The following is a 21,329-nucleotide window of genomic DNA, read 5'->3' as shown; positions in this document are numbered from 1 at the left end:
AGGTGAGTGAGTGAGTGAGTGAGTGAGTGATGATAGTCTGTTTACAACTAATAAAATTTAGAATTAGTGAGTGATAGAGAGAGTGAGTGAGTGAGTGGTGAAAGTGTTTAAAACTAAATAACTTTAGAGTGGCTGAGTGAGTGAGTGATAAAAGTGTTTACAACTAAATAAATTTAGAGTGGGTGAGTGAGTGAGTGATGAAAGTCTGTTTACAATTAAATAAATTTAGAGTGAGTGATGAAAGTCTGTTTACAACTAAATAAATGTAGAGTGAGTGAGTGAGTGATGAAAGTCTGTTTACAACTAAATAAATTTAGAGTGAGTGAGTGGGTGAGTGAGTGAGTGATGAAAGTCTGTTTACAACTAAATAAATTTAGAGTCAGTGAGTGAGTGATGATAGTCTGTTTACAACTAAATGAATTTAGAGTGAGTGAGTGAGTGAGAAATGAAAGTGTTTAAAACTAAATAACTTTAGAGTGGCTGAGTGAGTGAGTGATGAAAGTGTTTACAACTAAATAAATTGAGAGTGAGTGAGTGACAGAGTGAGTGAGTGTGTGAGTGATGAAAGTCTGTTTTAAACAAAATAGATGCAGAGTGAGTGAGTGAGTGAGTGATGATAGTCTGTTTACAACTAATAAAATTGAGAGTGAGTGAGTGATAGAGTGAGTGGGTGTGTGAGTGATGAAAGTCTGTTTTAAACTAAATAGATGTAGAGTGAGTGACTGAATGATGAAAGTGTTTAAAACTAAATTACTTTAGAGTGGCTGAGTGAGTTAGTGATGAAAGTGTTTACAACTAAATAGATTTAGACTGGCTCAGTCAGTGAGTCAGTGAGTCATGATAGTCTGTTTACAACTAAATAAATTTAGAGTGAGTGAGTGGTAGAGTGAGTGAGTTAGTGAGTGAGTGATGAAAGTGTTTAAAACTAAATAAATTTAGAGTGGGTGAGTTACCGATGATAGTCTGTTTACAACTAATTAAATTTAGAGTGAGTGAGTGATAGAGTGAGTGAGTGATGAAAGTTTGTTTTAAACTAAATAGATGTACAGTGAGTTAGTGAGTGATGAAAGTGTTTAAAACTAAATTACTTTAGAGTGGCTGAGTGAGTGAGTGATGAAAGTGTTTACAACTAAATAGATTAAGAGTGGGTGAGTGAGTGAGTGAGTGCTGATAGTCTGTTTACAACTAATTAAATTTAGAGTGAGTGATGAAAGTCTGTTGATAGCTAAATAAATTTAGAGGGAGTGAGTGAGTGCTGATAGTCTGTTTACAACTAAATAAATTTAGAACGGGTGAGTGAGTGAGTGAGTGATTAAAGTCTGTTTACAACTAAATAGATGTAGAGTGAGTGAGTGATGATAGTCTGTTTACAACTAAATACATTTAGAGTGAGTGAGTGCTGATAGTCTATTTACAACTAAATAAATTTAGAGTGAGTGAGTGAGGGAAGATAGTCTGTTTACAACTAAAAAGATTTAGAGTGAGTGAGTGATGAAAGTCTGTTTACAACTAAATAGATGTAGAGTGAGTGATGAAAGTGTTTCAAACTAAATAACTTTAGAGTAGCTGAGTGAGTGAGAGAGTGAGTGATGAAAGTGTTTACAACTAAATAGATTTAGAGTGGGTGAGGGAGTGAGTGAGTGAGTGATGAAAGTGCTGTTTACAACTAGATAAATGACGAGTGAGAGTGATGATTGTCTGATTACAACTATATGAATTAAGAGTGAGTGAGTGAGTGAGTGGTGATAGTCTGTTTACAACTAAATAAATTTAGAGTGAGTGAGTGATGAAAGTGCTGTTTACAACTAGATAAATTAAGAGTGAGAGTGATGATTGTCTGATTACAACTAAATGAATTAAGAGTGAGTGAGTGAGTGAGTGATAATAGTCTGTTTACAACTAAATAAAATTAGAGTGAGTGAGTGAGTGATAATAGTCTGTTTACAACTAAATAAATTTAGAGTGAGTGAGTGTGAAATTCTGGCACGCCTAAGGGACACAACACTGCACAGCGAACTGCGACGCCTTTCTCTCTTGTGGAGCAAAATATGTAAGCCACAAATATAGCATGAACACACAATGCCATTTAGAAATTGGTCAAATGTAACATAGGTTATATATGGGATAACACTTTATGAGTAAAGTACAGATTCTCGTACTTTTTGGGGTTGAGACCTGTCCTAGACTCGACCCCACACTGCCAGAGTGAGGCACCTCATCGCCAGCACACAAAGTCAGCGTTCTAACCCACTCAGCCACCGAGACTTCCACTAAAGTTACCCGACAAATGATAGTCTAGATCACGTACTTTGTCACGTGCTTTGTCACGTGCTTTGTGCTTGTAACGAAGTACACATATACGAGGTGTGACTGACATTTTAATGTGTAAGCTTTAGAAGTGCAAAATCACGTCGAAAACTGAAAACAATCAATGTTCACTGTTCTGTTATGTCATTGTGTTATAAACTTTGTTTTAATCTTCCGTATTGCGTGCTAGTGTGGACCCCCTAAAGAACAAAACTCAAGAAAATCATAAATTCAGGAGGCAATATATCTCATCATGTCAGTTCTTATAGGTGAGCTCTATAACCAGGTTGCTTACTAAGCTGGTAGCATTTAGATGATCATTCTCACTGTGTATATGACCCGTGAGGTCCTTGTTAGAACAGGTCTTCAGCAACCCATGCTTGCCGTAACAGGCGACTATGTTTATCGTAAGATGCTCCTGACGGGATCGGGTGGTCAGGCTGGCTGACTTGGTGTGATGCATGTCATCGCATCTCAGTTGCGTGGATCGAGGCTCATGATGTAAATCACTGGATCGTCTGGTCCAGACTCGATTATTTACAGACCGCCGTGATATAGCTGGAATATTGCTGAGTGCGGCGTTAAACAACAAACAAACATATCTCTGGTTTATTTCCTTGTTTTGTTCTTTTACCATCCGGGGGGGATCGGGTACTTGTTCCAAATTTTTAAATATTTTTTTATTCCTGTAACCTGTTTTTTTATTGCATATCATCCGATTTTAAATTCCTCCTCTTCCGTGCTTTACTTGGTTTCTTGGTTACCCCCTCTCAGTTATTATAGGGAAGGTCAGATAGCTTAGTGGTTAATGCGTTCGCTCGTCCCGCCGACGACCCGGGTTCGATTCCCGACATGGGTACACCGTGTGAAGCAAAAGTCTGGCGTCCCCCGCCGTGATATTTCTGGAAGCGGCGTAAAATCAAACTCACTCACTCACTTAGTTTTGTTTTACACTTATATACTGCACTTCTATACTAGTATCTTCTCAAATGTGGTTGTATTGTTCCCCAATCGTATGCATTCCAGCCATTACCATTCTCAACTCCCTGGAAAGTATACAACCCAAGCTGCCCACTGACGCTAGAGGGTTTTTACATCCACCTCAAATATCGGGTACCCATTCCCTGTTCGGTGAACAGAAGCACATTTGAACTCTGTCACTTGTCCACATTGACACCACAAGTATTGACACTTGTGTTTCGGGTGTATGAAAGTTTTCGTGTTTCCACCATCTGCTCATCTACCATCGGATGAGTGGGTGGGTTCTTTTGATAGTGCAGGGTGAATGTACCGTGCTCTTGGGTACGAATAACATGTTCTTGTTCTTTTCAAGTTATTTGTTCATGAATGTGTATCAATCTGATGTATAAAAATTCCCTAACGGGTAATGAAGCATTATCTAATCTATCTTATCTTAAAATATTGACCCGTGAAGATTCCGGGGTAGAATAGCTTTTCAACAAACCATGCTTGCCGTAAAAGGTGACTATGTTTGTCGTAAAAGGCGACTAACGGGATCGGGTGGTCAGGCTCGCTGACTTGGTTGATACATTTCATCGATCCCAATTGCGTGGATCGATGCTCATGATATCAATCACTGGATTGTCTGGTACAGACTCGATTATTTACAGACCGCCGTCACGTAGCTGGAATATTGCTGAGTGCGGCGTTAAACAACAAACCAACCGACCAACCAATCTTAAAATATTAATCACCAGATTGTCTAGCACAGATTAGTTGCAGGCCGCCGTCATATAGCTGATAGATGTTCAGTGCAAATTAACAAACTTTACTGACTCCTCGTAAAGGTCACCCGATATCAACTATACGTCAAAGTCACCCGATATCTACTATAAGTCAAGTTGACCCGATATCGACTTTTTTGTGAAGTCATCACTCTAGTGGCCTTGCTGCGTGACTTGCAATATCTCAACCTGAATTCGGGGTACAGCTACGTTAGAAAAACTTGTTCACATCAATTCAATTACGCCCAGTTTGTGAAATTGCACTTTGCTATACCATCAATTATGTTTCCAGGTTTGTCAGCACCATGCCCATTCTCAAGGCTTTCGGGCACGCAAGAAACCTATGATTATGGGTTCGAATCCCGGTTCGCCCCGATTATGTTTCTAGGTTTGTCAGCACCATACCCGTGCTCGTGGGTTTCACCAAACTGGTAAACGTCTAAGACCTGCATCACTTCGGGCTTTCCTCCCACATTAAGCTGACACGCCGCGATATAACTGGAATACTGTTTAAAGCGGCGTTAAACCCAACTCACTCACTCACTCACTCAAGGCTTTCACCTCATTAGTTAACGTCTAAGATACCCGTGAAGATTCCTGGGAAGAATAGGTCTTCAGCAACCTACGCTTTCCGTAAAAGACGACTATGCTTGTCGTAAAAGAAGACTAACGGGATCGAGTGGTCAGGCTCGCTGACTTGGTTGATGCATGTCATCCATCCCAATTGCTCATGATATTAATCACTGGATTGTCTGGTCCAGACACGATTATTTACAGACCGCCGTCATATAGCTGGAATATTGCTGAGTGCGGCGTGAAACAACAAACCAACCAACTAAACGTCTAAGACCCGCTCTCCTAAAGGCCTTCCTTCAACATCAAGCGGACACGCTGTGATATAGCTGACATACTATTGAAAGCAGCGTGAAACTCAATTCACTCACTCACTAGAACATTTTAAACTTGTTTCAGCTGTAGTGACATCGTCGTTTAGCATTGACTATATTTACACTAGTTCTTGTTTTCTTCATCTTGTTAATATAATCATCTACCAATTGCCTTGCCCATGAATCCGTGACGATCCGTTTTGGAATTCTGGTAGCTTCCTTATTTAGGTAGTAATAGGTACAGATATTGTAAACAATATTGGTAAAAAGATGTGTGCTGTGGTTGCTATTTGAAATATGTTTGCCTAAGTTTACAACATCCACGATTCCATATCATATTCAAATCAACTAATTGTATACAAACGAGACTCCTGGAACTAGTTTCTTCTCTCTTTATTCAAAAGCGCCTGAAGCAAGTCTATCAAGTGAATTATATATCCCAATTCTATTATGTTATAACATGCTAAACGCATTCACCGCTTCATCCGGAGGCTCCATCTCTCATAGAGGGGCGGTCGGGTAGCCTAGTAGTTAAAGCGTTCGCTCGTCACGCCGAAGACCTGGGTTCGATTCCCGACATGGGTACAATGTGTGAAGCCCATTTCTGGTCTCCCCCGCCGTGATATTGCTGGAATATTGCTAAAAGCGGCGTAAAACCAAACTCACTCACTCATAGAACTGGGTCACATAATTTCTCCAGCGCATGAGCGTGAAACAACCAATCAAAGTTGGGCATACATCTAAATTCAAAATCACTGCATCGTCCGAGCGAGTCCTCGATGTATATAACTGAATCAAGACACTGTTATAACATATTTATATCTTGAGTGGATGATTTCCTGAATACTACGACATGGAAGGTTTTGTGGAATAAGATGGTTGTGAAGGCGACCACACGCATATGAAGTCGAATACTGGTAAATTCGCCGCTTGTTTCTATTTTTAATGTACTAATTTTTAAGACTGACTGTTAAGATCTATGTTGTGTTGCCCATGAAATCAGAGTTGTGGATTACCACCATCAGTACATAAATATTACCCCCATGGAGTACACCCGTGAAGACCCGGGGTAGAATAGGTCTTCAGCAACCCATGCTTGCGATAAGAGGCGACTATGCTTGTTGTAAGAGGCGACTAACGGGATCGGGTGGTCAGACTCGCTGACTTGGTTGATGCATGTCATCGATTCCAATTACGTGGATCGATGATCATGATATTAATCACTGGATTGTCTGTTCCAGATTCGATTAATTACAGACCGCCGTCATATAGCTGGAATATTGCTGAGTGCGGCGTAAACAACAAACCAACCAACCAACTATGGATCGATAGAGAAAAAGCTAAAGAGCTCGAAAACAGAGTCCGGACATTAGGCCCTGGTACTGCTCAAGCACAAAGGTGAATCGAACCGTTGCAGCTATGTATTAAAGAACACCATGTATATTCTGTATACTCGAATGTATGTATACAGTAAACTACCTTTATAACGAACACGCTTATAACGAAGTGACGGATATAACGAACTATTGTTTTTGGTCCAGGCCATTTGCGATAACTTTAAGTTGAAACGCTTATAACGAACTATGGATATAACGAACAAATGATATTAGTCCCTTTGAGTTCGTTATAACCGTCGTTTACTGTATCTATATAAAAACAATCTCTACCTGAACGACATCTCTACTTCATCAATCATTATCAAAAATGAAGTGCATCCCCTTATACATCAACATCAACATTGACACAATCATGAAAGAGCGATTAATTTGGAACGTCGTGTCATTCGTACTGAATTCAATGGGATGCTGTGGTGGCGAATGGCTCCAGTGTATTTATCATAATACCCTGGATGGTTGAGGATGAGTTGGATTCAGAAAGCATTAGTTCAGTGTCTGGCTTTGGATCCAGTTCTTGAAGATCTCGTAGTTGGTCCTCGGCCTGTCAATGTTGATCCGTGATAATAGCCTTCAATATATATCTACACAACGTTTGAGTCAGAGTGTTCTAGTTTCTTGGCGCAGTCTGCAGCCAGTCCTGGAAGATATCATAGTTCTTCCTCAGCCAGTCAATGTTGGTCCTGGTTCTGTCCAAAACCTGAGTAAACGCTGAGGCGGCCCCAGATACGTCCTCACCACTGTCCATGAAGTCCTGAACCTGGAAGTGAGTGAGTGAGTGAGTGAGTGAGTGAGTGAGTGAGTGAGAGGGTGGATGGGTGGGTGGGTGAGTGAGTGAGTGAGTGAGTGAGTGGCTGGGTGGGTGAGTGAGTGAGTGAGTGAGTGAGTGAGTGAGTGAGTGAGTGAGTGAGCTGGCCTCATAAATAATTGCGTCTTGACCAGACAAACTTGTGACTGATATTGCAAGCACCGTTCCACGCCATCGGAATACGATGACACACTATACGACCATCTGATCAGTGAGCGAGTGAGTTGGCTTTTATGCCACTTTGAGCAATATTCCAGCAATATCAAGGACACCAGAAATAGCCTTCACACATTGTCCTATTTGGGGAATCTAAACATGTGTCTTGGTTTCGTGACACTTAAACCACTAGGCTAACCGACCATCCCCCATCCCCACCACCCCACCCCACCCCATCCCACCACCCCCACCACTACCACCCCACCCGCTCCGATGAGAGTGCTCACAAGGTACCCATATACTGATGACTGAGTGAGTGGGAGTAAGCGCAACAGTTATTAGACGGAGTGATGTGGGAGGGAAGTCCGAAGTGAAATGGCCACATTGTGAAACCCTCTCTGGTGCTTTATATTCAGTGCGAACCTTGCTCAACAAAGGGACGCAACTTTGTAGAACTAATTGTGTGGTCCCAGAACAGTGGAACTCCCTTTCCCATTAGTCACCACTCGCCCCTTTCCGTAACCTGCAAGAAGACTCGTCCCCTTTTCCATGAATGTTATGTGCGAAAATACGACAAACCAATCAGTCTGCGCGTATGATTTCAAGTTCTTCGTCAAAGAATCCCTCAGAAATAATTTTTGATTTTACATATGTCTTACATCTAAAAATATACCCAAGACACAGTTAAATGTGCTCAATCATACTGTATAATTCCGCATGTCAAGCTGTGCTTTAAATTGCATCTGAAATATGTATGATATATGGGAAAATATTTGTGAACCATTACGCAATGAGTTGACAATTGTTTCACGTCTGCCCGTTTGCGTTAAGACGGAACCCGGTCGCAAAAATGGCCACGAGAGGGGCACGAGTCGCTATTCGGCTTGTCCCGGGATAACACGAGTTGGTCACGAATGCTCCCTTTCCCCAACCTTACAATGATGTCTTACTACAGTATTTGCGCAACTTGCGCATGCCTTTTTTACATCCTTGCTTACAATAATGCTGTGCGATAAAACACTGCTCTTCACAGACTTCAGATACATTGGGAAGGGAAGTGTATATTACCCAAACGCCGTCAATTGAAACATATTATAGGGAATGTAACTTATTTGATTGTAGTTTTACGCGGAAAATGTATAGTCACCAGTTTAACTGCTACTGTCACCGCCCACTACCCATTGCTGGCAGTTCTTAAACATCTTGTTCTCTCGACATAGCTTTTGCAACGAAACCTCAATGATTTATAAGATGATTAAAACAAAACCATAGCTATACCTTTTTGTATTCCTGTTCGGTGTTGAATTTGACGGTGATATCGGGGATGAGGCTCGACATTCCAGAAACGGACTTTATTCTGTAACATAATTCACGTTATATATTTAACAGACAGGAAAATGCAACGAATATATCAGTAAAATAGTACGGAAACGTTATTTTATCACGTTTGCAGGATAGGCATCATGAATAGAAAATATACATGCTAAATGACTGAGATATTGACAATGCCACGTAAACTGTAGGGCAAAAGAAAGTATACACTTGAAATTTGGACTTGACCAAACAATTACAAACGTTATCAAAACGTTCCTATACTGCAAACCTAAGGTCCACGCCACAGCTATGATAGCCTTATCAAATACATCACCATCGAATGACCATTTCTGGTCTGTTTCTTGTTTAGCCACCAACATACATAGGTGTATACTTTCTTTTGCCTGGCAGTGTATTTAACTCTCTCACTTTAAACCTCGAAATGGACATTGTTAAGGTTGAATGCAATATTGCTAGGGACAGGTCTAAAACGGATGCGTATTGGCATGACTGCTATAAATGATGAAAATGTATGATGGGTCCATTTTGTGCGCCGAACAGAATTGAAGCTGGGGACTAATCGTTTGATGTTACGGGTACATAATAATTTTGTGTCAGGATTTTCTAAAACAAAACACTGGATGTCCTGACAAAAATGTGACGTGAAAATATCAAGTAGTCGACGCAAAAGCCCGCATGTCTTCAATCAGTGAAAAAACAATATTCTGTCTCGGAATGTAATAAAGTGAATAATATCACCCATTATTGATAGTTGTTGCAGTTTTGCTAACTTACGGCAGATAGTCATAAATAACATTATTTGTTTGTTTGTTTGTTTGCTGTGTAACGCCACACTCAGCAATATTCCAACTATATGACGACTGTCTGTTAATACTCGAGTCTGGACTAGACAATCCAGTGATTGACATCATAAGCATCGATCTACACAATTGAGATACGATGACATGCAACAACCAAGTCAGCGAGCCTGACCACCCGATCCCGTTAGTCGCCTCTTACGACAAGCATAGTCACCTTTTCTGGCAAGCATGGGTTGTTGATCATGAAGGCCTATTCTACCCCGAATCTTCACGGGTCCATAAATAATCACTATGAACCGAACATGAGCGGATTTAGTTCACTATAACTTCCCTTCCCTCAGAGGAATTGAAATAAATATATTAACATGGGAAAAATGGACAAACATTTACAAATATTCTATAACGTTACATGCCACATATCAAAGATTATTGGGAAATATAACAACTAACGAACCACGTCTCAGTATCTTAAACAAACCACACAAAACTAAATTAGCCCGTGAAGATCCAGGTTAGAAAAAGTCTTCAGCAATCCATGCTTGTCGTAAGGGGCGACTAACGGGATCGGGTGGTCAGGCTCGCTGACTTGGTTGATGCATGTCAGCGTGTCCAAATTGCATGGATCGATGCTCATGATATCAATCACTGCATCGTCTGGTCCAGACTCGATTATTTACAGACCGCCGTCAGAAAGCTGGAATATTGCTGAGTGCGCCGTTAAACAACAACAAAAAAAAAAAAAAAAAAAAAAAAAGCTTACGAAGCTATTGGTAAACCTGGTCAACATGTATTTTCTCGACGCTGCGTGACATACACGATGCAGACTTACACGTCGCTAAGATGTGCATAGTTGTGAGTGACGAAGTTCCATGCCAGGTCCCGTCCCCACCGGCTGTTTGCCACATAGGTGATGGTAGTCCGAGCGTCCTGGGGTCGAACCTCGCTTGCGTTCACCGACATGTCCAGCAACCTGGGAAGCATAGAATTATTTTTTATAAATTGTGTTATTCAGGTTGAGCTGAAAAGAACATTTAGTAATAGCTGTTGGTGTGTTTTTTTAAGTTGTTGTTTTTTTTGTATTGATTTTATATGTTTTGGTTTTTTTATAAAATAAATAAATCATATGATATATTTATTTTCAATGGTTATAATTTCGTTAGCAGGGTAAACATATAGCCAATTAATTAATACAGTGGTACGTGTCACTGCTTTTTTTTTTTGACCCGTGAAGACCCGTAGTAGAATAGATCTTAAGCAACCCATGCTTGTCGGAATAGGCGACTGTGCTTGTCTTAACAGGCGACTAACGGGATCGGGTGGTCAAGGCTTGCTGACTTGGTTGATGCATGTCATCGTATGACAATTGCGTGGATCGATGCTCATGATGTCAGTCACTGGATTGGCTGGTCCAGTCTCGATTATTTACAGACCGCGGTCATATATCTGAAATATAGCTGAGTGCGGCGTTAAACAGCAAACAAACAAATGCTGTGTATTTTGGTAGGTGTTTTACGGCAGGTATATACACGATATTCCGCGAGACGGAAATACAATCCTCATCCCGGGTATTTTCTTCCACAAGAACCAATACTCCTGGTATATCGATTCTCCCATAACAAATGTCCATTGAATTATGGAATCCGAAAGATAGACTGAGTGAGTGAGTATGGTTTTACGCCGCTTTTAGCAATTTTTCATCAATATCACTGCGGCGGACAAAAAAATGGGCTTCACACGTTGCACCCATGTCGAGAATCGAACCCGGGTCTTCGGCGAGACGAGCAAACGCTTTAACCACTAGGCTACCCTAGTGACATACCTACACTTTAACGGTTATATTTCGATTGTAATGAGTACGGGCGGTGTCATAGCCTAGTGGTTAAAGCGTTCGCTCGTCACGCGAAGACCAGGGTTCAATTCCCACATGGGTACAATGTGTGAATCCCATTTCTGGTATTCCCCGCCGTGATATTGCTGGATTATGGTAAAAATATGCGCAAAACCATACTCGCTCGTGTAATGAGTGAATGTGGTTTTACGCCGCTTTGAACAATATTTCAGTTCTATCAGGGACTATTACCTTGATGTGGGACGAGAGCCGGAGGTGATGTTCTGAGCACGAGTATGGTGCTGATAAACCTAGAAACACTATCAGGGCAAATATTAGATTCGAACCCACGATCATAGGTTTCTGACACGCCTAGGGGACACAACTCTTCATTTTCGATGTTAGTAGCTCATTAGTAATGTGTATAATAGTGACACGCCCACCTCTGCAGTAGCCAGGGTTCTCTGGTGCAGGACAGAGCCTGTCTCAGACTTGTCTTCTCCGAGCTGGTCTGCTCCGTGTGATATCTCTCATAGACAAAGTCCCAGTGTGCCAGATCTCCGTGTCTAACTGCTGTGCAGTAGAACGTACTGCGCAGGTCCGGATATATGCTGCAAAATACCAGAATGTCAGAATTACATGTCAGAATGTACAAAACAATATACAGGGTTATACATCGGAATCCTATTTGCATGGCGTTCAGCATCATTGTGTGAGCGATACTCATGATATCAATCACTGGATTGTCTGGACCAGACTCGATTATTTACAGAACGCCGTCATGTAGCTGGAATATTGCGAACCAACCAACATTGTAAGTGCATCAAAAGTCCCCTAAATCCAAATGGTGTGTATGTAAGGAGATTGTGGTGAGTTGAAATGGGGTTTAACGTCACGTCGAAGATTATTGCACTTATACTGTGACGTGCATGCACGTGTGTGTGTCTGGCTGATTGTACTAGTCCGGACTGATGCCGATTAATAGTGCTAGCCCACTGAGATACCATGCCGCAGTTTAACATGAATACCCCCCTCAGACACAGTATTCTGACTCCGAGCTGACTTCTGTTAGCCTTTTAATGCCGAGCGCCAGACGGGTTCCATCTTTTAACGTATTTTAGTATGACGCGGCCGGGGTTCGAACCCCGGACCTTTCGCTCTCCAGGCGGACGCTCTACCTCTAGACCACGAAGGCGGTTATATAAGGAGATGCCTCCGAGAACATTATCATGATTGGCATCAACATTGACAACGGTGCGACGTCAACGACAACACTCGGCCGCAACAAGGGTACCGTGTAACGCATGATGACCATTTAACATGGGACCCGTGGGGAGACCGGCTCAGAACAGGTCCCCAGTACCACATGTCCTGAAGATGAGTGAGTGAGTGAGTTTGGTTTTACGCCGGTTTTAGCAATATTCCAGCAATATCACGGCGGGGGACACCAGAAATGGGCTTCACACGTTGTACCCATGTCGGGATTCGAACCCGGGTCTTCGGCGTGACGAGCGAACGCTTTGCTGAAGATGCCTTCAAAGGAGATACTCAGGTTTGCCAACATAAATTTGTGTGTGTGGACATTGCGCAAACAGTTTGCAAACTATATATAGTTTGTGAAATTTGACAAACAATTGGAGAGAATAGAATCGCTCAATATTTTCACCGATATTTTAGCCAAATACTTAGTGTTTTCAAACACGATGTTGACGTGTGAACGTTTGTGAGACAACCATTCAGGCACTGCGAAGCTATCACATCGTTTTTACCTAGATCTGCTATAAAATTGCATCATACACTGACGGCCAAAAGAAACCTTACCACTTTGAAGCCGGTTCTGTCTGTTCAGATCTTGTGGAAGACGTGGTTACCGCCGACGGGAGAACGAACTCCGGCAAGTTGTGTTTATGAGGTCGGGCCGTATGGTGGAGAGGGTGTTATGGTGTGTGGAGGATTTTGTGGGCAGGAGAGAACACCACTGGTCATCGTTCACAGAAATGTGACAGCACACCGTTACATGGATTATGATACCATTTCTAAAACAGCTGTCACGTGGTGTCCTTTATCAGCATGACAACGCCAGACCCCATACAGCTCGAAACTTCCTACATAAATTCCTTGCACAACGTGAAAGTATTGCCGTGGACTTCACGCTCCTCAGACATTTCCCCCACCTCTGCGATGTCATGCATCGTCGTGTTCGACAGCGACCGCATCCTCCAGCCAACCGACAGGAACTGACCCAGGCCCTCCAAGAAGAATGGCGACGTCTCCCGCGTGACGTCATCTAATGACTGACGTTTTCTGCGCGCTGGAGAGGTTTTGCATGTCTTGTAGCAGGGGGTGTTCATACACGATATTGATGTGAACGTGATCTTGAGCGATGTTTAGATGTGCGTGCCCTTTGTCCATTACGATTAAAAAGCTTGTTTTTGCTTACCCACTTCAATACGGGCAACTGTCATGGCAATATCGGAAGCTGTATGACTGTCATTTTAATTGCTGATTTCGTTGAAATTTTGATCTTTTCAATACATTTTACGTCAAATATCTATCTTTTCTGGTCATAAACTAGAGTGATTAAAACTATAGTAACATTTCTTTTGGTCGTGAGTTTATTATATTATATTGTGCGAAAACATTTGCGAGTTTACCCTCGTGTGTTTCCATATAATAAATATCGTATTGATACGGAACTTATTCCTACTATATGACATTTACTGTCCAGAAATACATTCAGTGAAAAGCTCTATTAATGTTCAAATCGGCGATACCCCCTCATTCACTTGGCGTTCGTTGTTCAGCCTTGATACACCTACCTGTTCACGGACTGGTCGGCCATCCACTCGTCCAGAGACCTCACAGCCGTGTCCACGCACTCTTGGTAGTCATAGTCACAGGCCAAAGACACTATCTGAGCAATTTCAATCCTGCAACACAGAGTCCATCCTCGATTATCCAGGGTACTTAATCTAATAATAAACAGGGCCTAGTTTATATAGCTGTATTGCCCCCATGACGATATGGGTCAGTATTAGTCTTCAGCAACCAATGCTTGATGTAAGAGGCGACTAACGGGATTTGGTTGTCAGGCTCACTGACTTGACTAAATCGATGCTGATGATGTCAATCACTGGACTGTGTGGTCCAGACTCGATTATTTACAGGCCGCCGTCGTATGCCTGTAATGTTGCCGAGTGCAGCGTTAATCAACAAATAAAATAAACATACTTTCATGGAATGAGCGTTTGACATCCCCCGTTAAAGATCTTCAACCACATCACGATAAGGACACTTACTTGTCTACTGGGGGCATCGCCTCTGTAATATTGGTTCCAAGTAAAGAATACGGAGTGGCAACTGTATTTTTCATGAATTCCTGTAATATAGATTATAAATGTATTAAGTATTAAGTGATGAAGTAATCAAAAGATAAATCAAAATATATCTCACTGGAGTGAAATTACATGCTATTTCATTCGAGTGAAATACACGTTTATGTCGGAACTTCTTTCAGTCTTCCTCGAGGATAATTTGGTTTACAGGGTAGGTTCATGAAGATCACTATCAAAATACATAATAAACATTACTTTTGACTATCTCTGTCAAGTAGAATTTTATGTTGTAATCTGTCAAAGTTGTCATTTTTACTCTGGGCCCTCTTATGAATTGATCAACCATAGACAGGCAACAATATAAAAAAATATTGTTTTGACAAGAAACTAGTAACCTCTATAACTTATGTGCTCGCGCATGCACGCACACACACGCGCGCACACACACACACATGCACGCACGCACGCACACACATACGCACACACATACGCACACACACAACGTCGGTAGCTCCTGACAGTTTCCAGGGCTTCGCTCCTGCCCCACACTGAAGCACATGTACCACGTGTGTTGTCTCCTTAGGCAAGTGACTTTGTTTGAAATATGCCTCTGTTCACCCAGCAGTGAATGGGTACCCGGTAGGATGAGATGGTAATGTGACTGTTAACTGTCTGGTATCTCACCGGTAGCTCGGGTTGTATACTCCCCAGGGAGCCGATAATGAAATTCGAGTCCACACTGACCCAATGCCCAAGGGAATATCAATGTAGCACCTTGAGCTTTCACTTGAGTGGAATGGCGCATTATAAAGTGAATTATTTATTAAAGTAAACTACGGTTATAACGAACACGCTTATAACGAACTAACGGATGTAACGAACTAACTTTCTAGTCCCGACTATTAGCTGTAGTTATACTGTATATATGCTTATAACGAATTACGGTTATAGCGAACTAAAATCAGTAGTCCCTTTGAGTTCGTTATAACCGTAGTTTACTGTATCTATATAATGTGAATGTCAACCTACACTTCACAATCAATATATATTTGTTATCAAAGGTTACGTGTAGACTGTGTTAAGGAGTGAAGCTAAACTTATTGCATTCATCTTGAAAGTCTATTCAGTAAGCCTATACCTCAAACAGTCCAAACAGTGAAGTCCGCTCCAACATATTTTGTACGTAGCCAAGTTCCCGGATAAAGGCTCGCCAAGGGGCGTAATCCAGATCCCTGCTGAGGTGATTGACTGTCTTCAGGGCAACAGACTGATCTAGCAGGCCTGCCCTGAAACAAAATGTATTCTGCTCTAGTGTAGGTGTTAGCATGACAATATCTCAAGTGTTGTCAGTCACAGTATTAGTGTTAGCATGACGGTATCTCAAGTGTTGTCAGTCACAGTATTTGTATAAGCATGACAATATCTCAAGTGTTGTCAGTCACAGTATTAGTGTTAGCATGACAATATCTCAAGTGTTGTCAGTCACAGTATTAGTGTTAGCATGACGGTATCTCAAGTGTTGTCAGTCACAGTATTAGTGTTAGCATGACAATATCTCAAGTGTTGTCAGTCACAGTATTAGTGGTAGCATGACAATATCTCAAGTGTTGTCAGTCACAGTATTAGTGTTAGCATGACGGTATCTCAAGTGTTGTCAGTCACAGTATTAGTGGTAGCATGACAATATCTCACGTGTTGTCAGTCTCACTATTAGAGTTAGCATGACAATATTTCAAGTGTTGTCAGTCTCACTATTAGAGTTAGCATGACAATATCTCAAGCGTTGTCAGTCTCACTATTAGAGTTAGAATGACAATATCTCAAGTGTTCTCAGTCTCACTATTAGAGTTAGCATGACAATATCTCAAGTGTTGTCAGTCTCACTATTAGAGTTAGCATGACAATATCTCAAGTGTTGTCAGTCTCACTATTAGAGTTAGCATGACAATATCTCAAGTGTTGTCAGTCTCACTATTAGAGTTAGCATGACAATAGTTCAAGTGTTGTCAGTCTCACTATTAGAGTTAGCATGACAATATCTCAAGTGTTGTCAGTCACAGTACTAGTGTTAGCATGACAATATCTCAAGTGTTGTCAGTCACAGTCTTAGTGTTAGCATGACAATATCTCAAGTGTTGTCAGTCACAGTCTTAGTGTTAGCATGACAATATCTCAAGTGTTGTCAGTCACAGTCTTAGTGTTAGCATGACGATATCTCAAGTGTTGTCAGTCACAGTACTAGTGTTAGCATGACAATATCTCAAGTGTTGTCAGTCACAGTCTTAGTGTTAGCATGACGATATATCAAGTGTTGTCGGTCTCACTATTAGAGTTAGCATGACAATATATCAAGTGTTGTCGGTCTCACTATTAGAGTTAGCATGACAATATATCAAGTGTTGTCAGTCTCACTATTAGAGTTAGCATGACAATATATCAAGTGTTGTCGGTCTCACTATTAGTGTTAGCATGACAATTTCTCAAGTGTTGTCGGTCTCAATATGAGTGCTAGCATGGCCATTGGACGATAATACTCACTTTGCCAGGTTCCATGCATCGTTAATGATCTGCGCGCGATTTATCGGATGTATTTTCTAGAATAATAATAAACAAGAGTGAGATTTGAAAGACACGCTTCATTTTAACGCGTAGAAGTAAAACCTTTACAGCAGTAGAGCAGATATGATATGAAGTTTAGCAGACATGCCGCCTTCAAGTATTAAAATTTCGACAGGACTGCGGTCAAGTATTCAATACTTAAATGGAGCTACTCGGGACACATTTAGGATCAAGTTGCTTGTGTTCACCTCGTGGTCGCTACTTAAGAAGGCTATGATGTTATTCCACGTCGTCGCGTCGTAGTTGACGCGGTAGAAGCCGCACTGCTGAATGTTGACAATGATCCAGCCACCAGTCGAGACATTGACAGGCAGCTCCACTGGAACAACCCATAGATATCTTCATATGCCCACAACACACCGGAAATCCCGGGTAGAATATATAGAACACGTGAGCAAATACTTAATGGCTACTACAATTCTTGACATTAGTCGCCGAGACTTATGCACGTAGGTCGTCCTCTTAAAACAAATGGCTAACCCATACTTTAGGTCTTCAATACCAAACTGCCGGCCAACAGACACTATACACCCATGTTTGGACAAAAATGAAACAAACAAGAAATATTATTCGATTGGGGTGTATTTTAAACAGGGTATCGTAGTTGTGTCTGCCTTAAGTTTGCAGTGTTTCGCGACTGTTTTCATCCTAGTAACGGATTTATAAGGTTGTAATTATTTGACCAATCCGTTTTTAAGTAAATACTTTCTTTTGCCTGCCAAGTTATATCTTCAACACTTAATCCTGCATGAAACACATGTCCCCGCTATGTTTATATACTAACTTGAGTCTTCGTTAACTTTCATGTAGTGGATGTTGTCATATGCGTATTCTTCGGTGAAGTTAACGTTGTAGCTGACGGTGAACGTGACAGGAATCGTCCACTTGTAGCTGTAACAAAACTTGTATGTTTTGTATGTTATATAAGTTATAGCTAAAAAACTATACCATGCCACGTCCTTTTCTCATCTAAGGCACTTCTTAAGCCCACCTGAACATATTTTAAATTAAGTTATCAATACATTTCACACACTTTATTGAGTATGACAATAATGCCGACAACGTCATTGGTGTCAAGTCAGTATGGATAGTCAGGTTTCTTGTTGCAATATGTCCTAGGAGCACAGGTGGCCAAGTCGTCTTAAGGGCCGTGTAGAGTTCCGTCCCCTAGGCGTGCCAGAATCCTAGCGTGGCGGGTTCGAATCCCAGATTCGCCCTGACTATGATTCTTGGTTGGTCAACACAATAACCAAATTAAACGCTTGTCACGAAACTAGTTAACGTCTGAGACCTTTATCACACTAAGCTGACACGCCGTATTTCAGATTATCACACCAACATTTGATCACAGAAGCAGAGGCTTCTACTTTATTGTTGAAATATTTGAAATGAAAATATACGAGAGCGATATTGTATGTATTAATCTGTATCATACTATAAGGGTAACGCTATTTTTCAGGGCATTATCATTTGCAGAAGCCCGAGGTCTTCTGCAAATGATAATGCCCTGAAAAATAGCGTTACCGTTATTATAGCTAAAATGGATGGAATTTGTCATCAAATAAAAAGAAACAACAATGTCGATTTTGAAACATTTACTGCAATCAACATGAATGTCACTGACCCCCTTTTACAAATATGGAAACGCCATAGAGCAACCCAGATGACGTCACTATTGAACGTTACGTCACCTATCCCTATCCTACTACGTCACCTAACAACGGGCGTGATAATGGCCCGTGGTCAAGTAATATGAGGGCATTATCAAGTTACAGTGGCCCGCTCATTTCTGATAACATGCGGGCGTTTTTATGATAATTCTATCCATTTTAGCTATAATTAAGCATAAATAATGCTTACTATATCTTTAATGCTCTGAAGTCACTTAAATGGTACGTTGTTACTGACGCTGACTCAGATGCCACAATGCCACAACTTGACAGTTTGTTTATTGCATTGTTCTTTAGAGGAACAATCGAGTATGTTCTTTGTGGGAACATTTCAACGAGCGTCAAACGAATCCTGCTTACGTTTGTTAAGAGTTACAGATTAAAGGCTTCAATATAACGTTTAAAACGTGCTATGGTATGTGTAGGATATTTCCAAATTGTGTCAGTGACAAAATGATGGCCGATGCAATGCCTAAGTTTGACTTGTACCATATGTTCCCGTGTTTTTTGTTGTTTTTTCAGGTGAACACTTGACTTGTCTTTGCATGTGTTTGCGACGGGTGGCACCAATGGAGAAGGGTACCCTCACGTTTCGCGAACACCTGGCATCATCACCATGTGATAGTGATTCATAAACACATTCTCATGATAAAGTCGGAATCGTACAATGGATTCAGATAATAACAATAAATTGTCGGTTTTATTATTGGAGAAAAATATTTCAAAGTAAGACGTAGTTTTACGTTAAACTCTAGGGTTCGATTTGAAAATTCATACGTTATGTTCGCATATATGACAATCGGCGATCAAATATCCATGTTACCTGGCCTCTTTTTACAGACCTACCCGTATGTGCCGACATCTTGACTGGCATCTTCTGCTCCAGAAACGAGGAATCGTTGTTGAGTGAATGTTACTGCACCTGCCGTCACGACGACGTTGACCACAGGATAGTTCATCTGCGTTACCCAGGGGTCCATGACCTCGGTCATGTTCAAGTTGAGGTTACTCTCAGTGGCTTGCTGATAAGAACAATCAACATAGAAATGAAAGTAGATACTACATGGGCGGGTATAAGTTATTCCGCTATGTTGCTCTTATTACATTCAGACCATACAATATAACCATTCGTGACCAACTCGTGTTATTCCGGGACAAGCCGAATAGCGACTCGTGCCCCTCTCGTGGCCATTTTTGCCATAACTCCTTTAAGATACAGGCAATCTTGACGTTCATAAAATTAACATAAAAATCAGACGTTTGCTTGACATCATTATTGATTAATGTTATTATATATAACTTCTTGTGAGAAGTTAGATTCAGGAAAAATGACAGTATTTCAGTTATATCATAGGGTGTCAGCTTGATGCTATAGGAAAGCCCGAAGTGATTCTGCTCTTAATCGGCATTCACTTTGATGAAAGATAAGAGGACGGGGGTGGAGGTGACAGGACCTCAGCAACCCATGCTTGCCGTAAATTGCCGTAAAGAGGCGCAAAACGGGATTGGGTGGTCGGGCTCGCTGACTTGGTTGATACATGTCATCGTATCTAAATTGCGTGGATCGATGCTCATGATGTCAATCACTAGATTTTCTGGTCCGGACTCGATTATTTACAGACCGCCGTCATATAGACTTGAATATTGCTGAGTGCGGCGTTAAACAACAAACAAACAAACATATCTCATAATCAGGATGAATCTAGTATTCGAACATACGATCAAAGATTTCTGGCGAGCCAAAGGGACGGAACTCCGTGACAGCGTAATAGTAAGTGAGTGAGTTGGGTTTTACGCCGCTTTTAACAGTATTCCAGTTATATCTCGGCGTGTCAGCTTAATGTGGGAGGAAAGCCCGAAGTGATGCAGGTCTCAGACCCACAAGCACGGGTGTGGTGCTGACAGACCTAGACACATAACCAGGGCGAACCAGGATTCGAACCCACAATCAAAGGTTTCTGGCGTGCCGAAGGAACACAACTCTGCACAGAGAATCGCGGCGCCTTAGACGACACGGCGCCCGGTGCCACCTGCAGCGTAACGGACGACTGGGACAACACAACCATAGAAGAATGACACGAAATAGTATGAGAAAAGAACCTGTATAACTTACCGCACTGAGAGCATCCCATAAATCCTGATGTTCTGCGTTGCCAAATTTATTTGCTTCCAGATAACGCTATGAACACAAAGAACAGTTTTCTTATCAGGCTCTTCCTCTTTACAACATAACCGAGTTAGATATAGGGGGCTGTGCTCTAGGATCTCCAACCCAATTCAGTCTAAATTTAGACTTTGTAATCAAAGAACTGAGACGTCCAGGGGATAAACATTATGTGTTAGAAACTAGTGAAAATATACAAGAGAATAACACAAACTGGCACTTTGTTGCCCCTCTGTTGAAGTGTTACTTATTATTATTTACTGATTAAAATCTAAAAATGC

The 21,329-nt window shown here is 41.4% G+C and overlaps 1 protein-coding gene across 1 annotated transcript in view; it reads right to left on the bottom strand.

Annotated features, from left to right (window-relative positions):
• Positions 1-5,317: 5,317 nt before the first annotated feature.
• Positions 5,318-21,329, bottom strand: part of LOC124131282 (aminopeptidase Ey-like) — a 41,733-nt gene continuing 25,721 nt past the window's right edge. The window contains exons 11-22 of the mRNA XM_046494453.2: positions 20,998-21,063; positions 19,731-19,906; positions 17,999-18,105; positions 17,403-17,533; positions 17,134-17,189; positions 15,734-15,881; positions 14,560-14,639; positions 14,080-14,190; positions 11,704-11,871; positions 10,262-10,402; positions 8,576-8,654; positions 5,318-7,093 (exon numbers count right to left, since the gene is read on the bottom strand). Of these exons, the coding sequence (XP_046350409.2) occupies positions 6,944-7,093; positions 8,576-8,654; positions 10,262-10,402; positions 11,704-11,871; positions 14,080-14,190; positions 14,560-14,639; positions 15,734-15,881; positions 17,134-17,189; positions 17,403-17,533; positions 17,999-18,105; positions 19,731-19,906; positions 20,998-21,063 (1,413 nt within the window). The 3' untranslated portion in view covers positions 5,318-6,943. The remainder of the gene's footprint in view (positions 7,094-8,575; positions 8,655-10,261; positions 10,403-11,703; positions 11,872-14,079; positions 14,191-14,559; positions 14,640-15,733; positions 15,882-17,133; positions 17,190-17,402; positions 17,534-17,998; positions 18,106-19,730; positions 19,907-20,997; positions 21,064-21,329) is intronic.

The sequence above is a fragment of the Haliotis rufescens genome, unplaced genomic scaffold (assembly GCF_023055435.1).
Source record: "Haliotis rufescens isolate VD_foot unplaced genomic scaffold, xgHalRufe1.0.p SCAF_14, whole genome shotgun sequence".
In the NCBI taxonomy this organism is placed as follows: Eukaryota; Metazoa; Mollusca; class Gastropoda; order Lepetellida; family Haliotidae; genus Haliotis; species Haliotis rufescens.
This window is presented reverse-complemented; position numbering and strand designations above follow the sequence as displayed.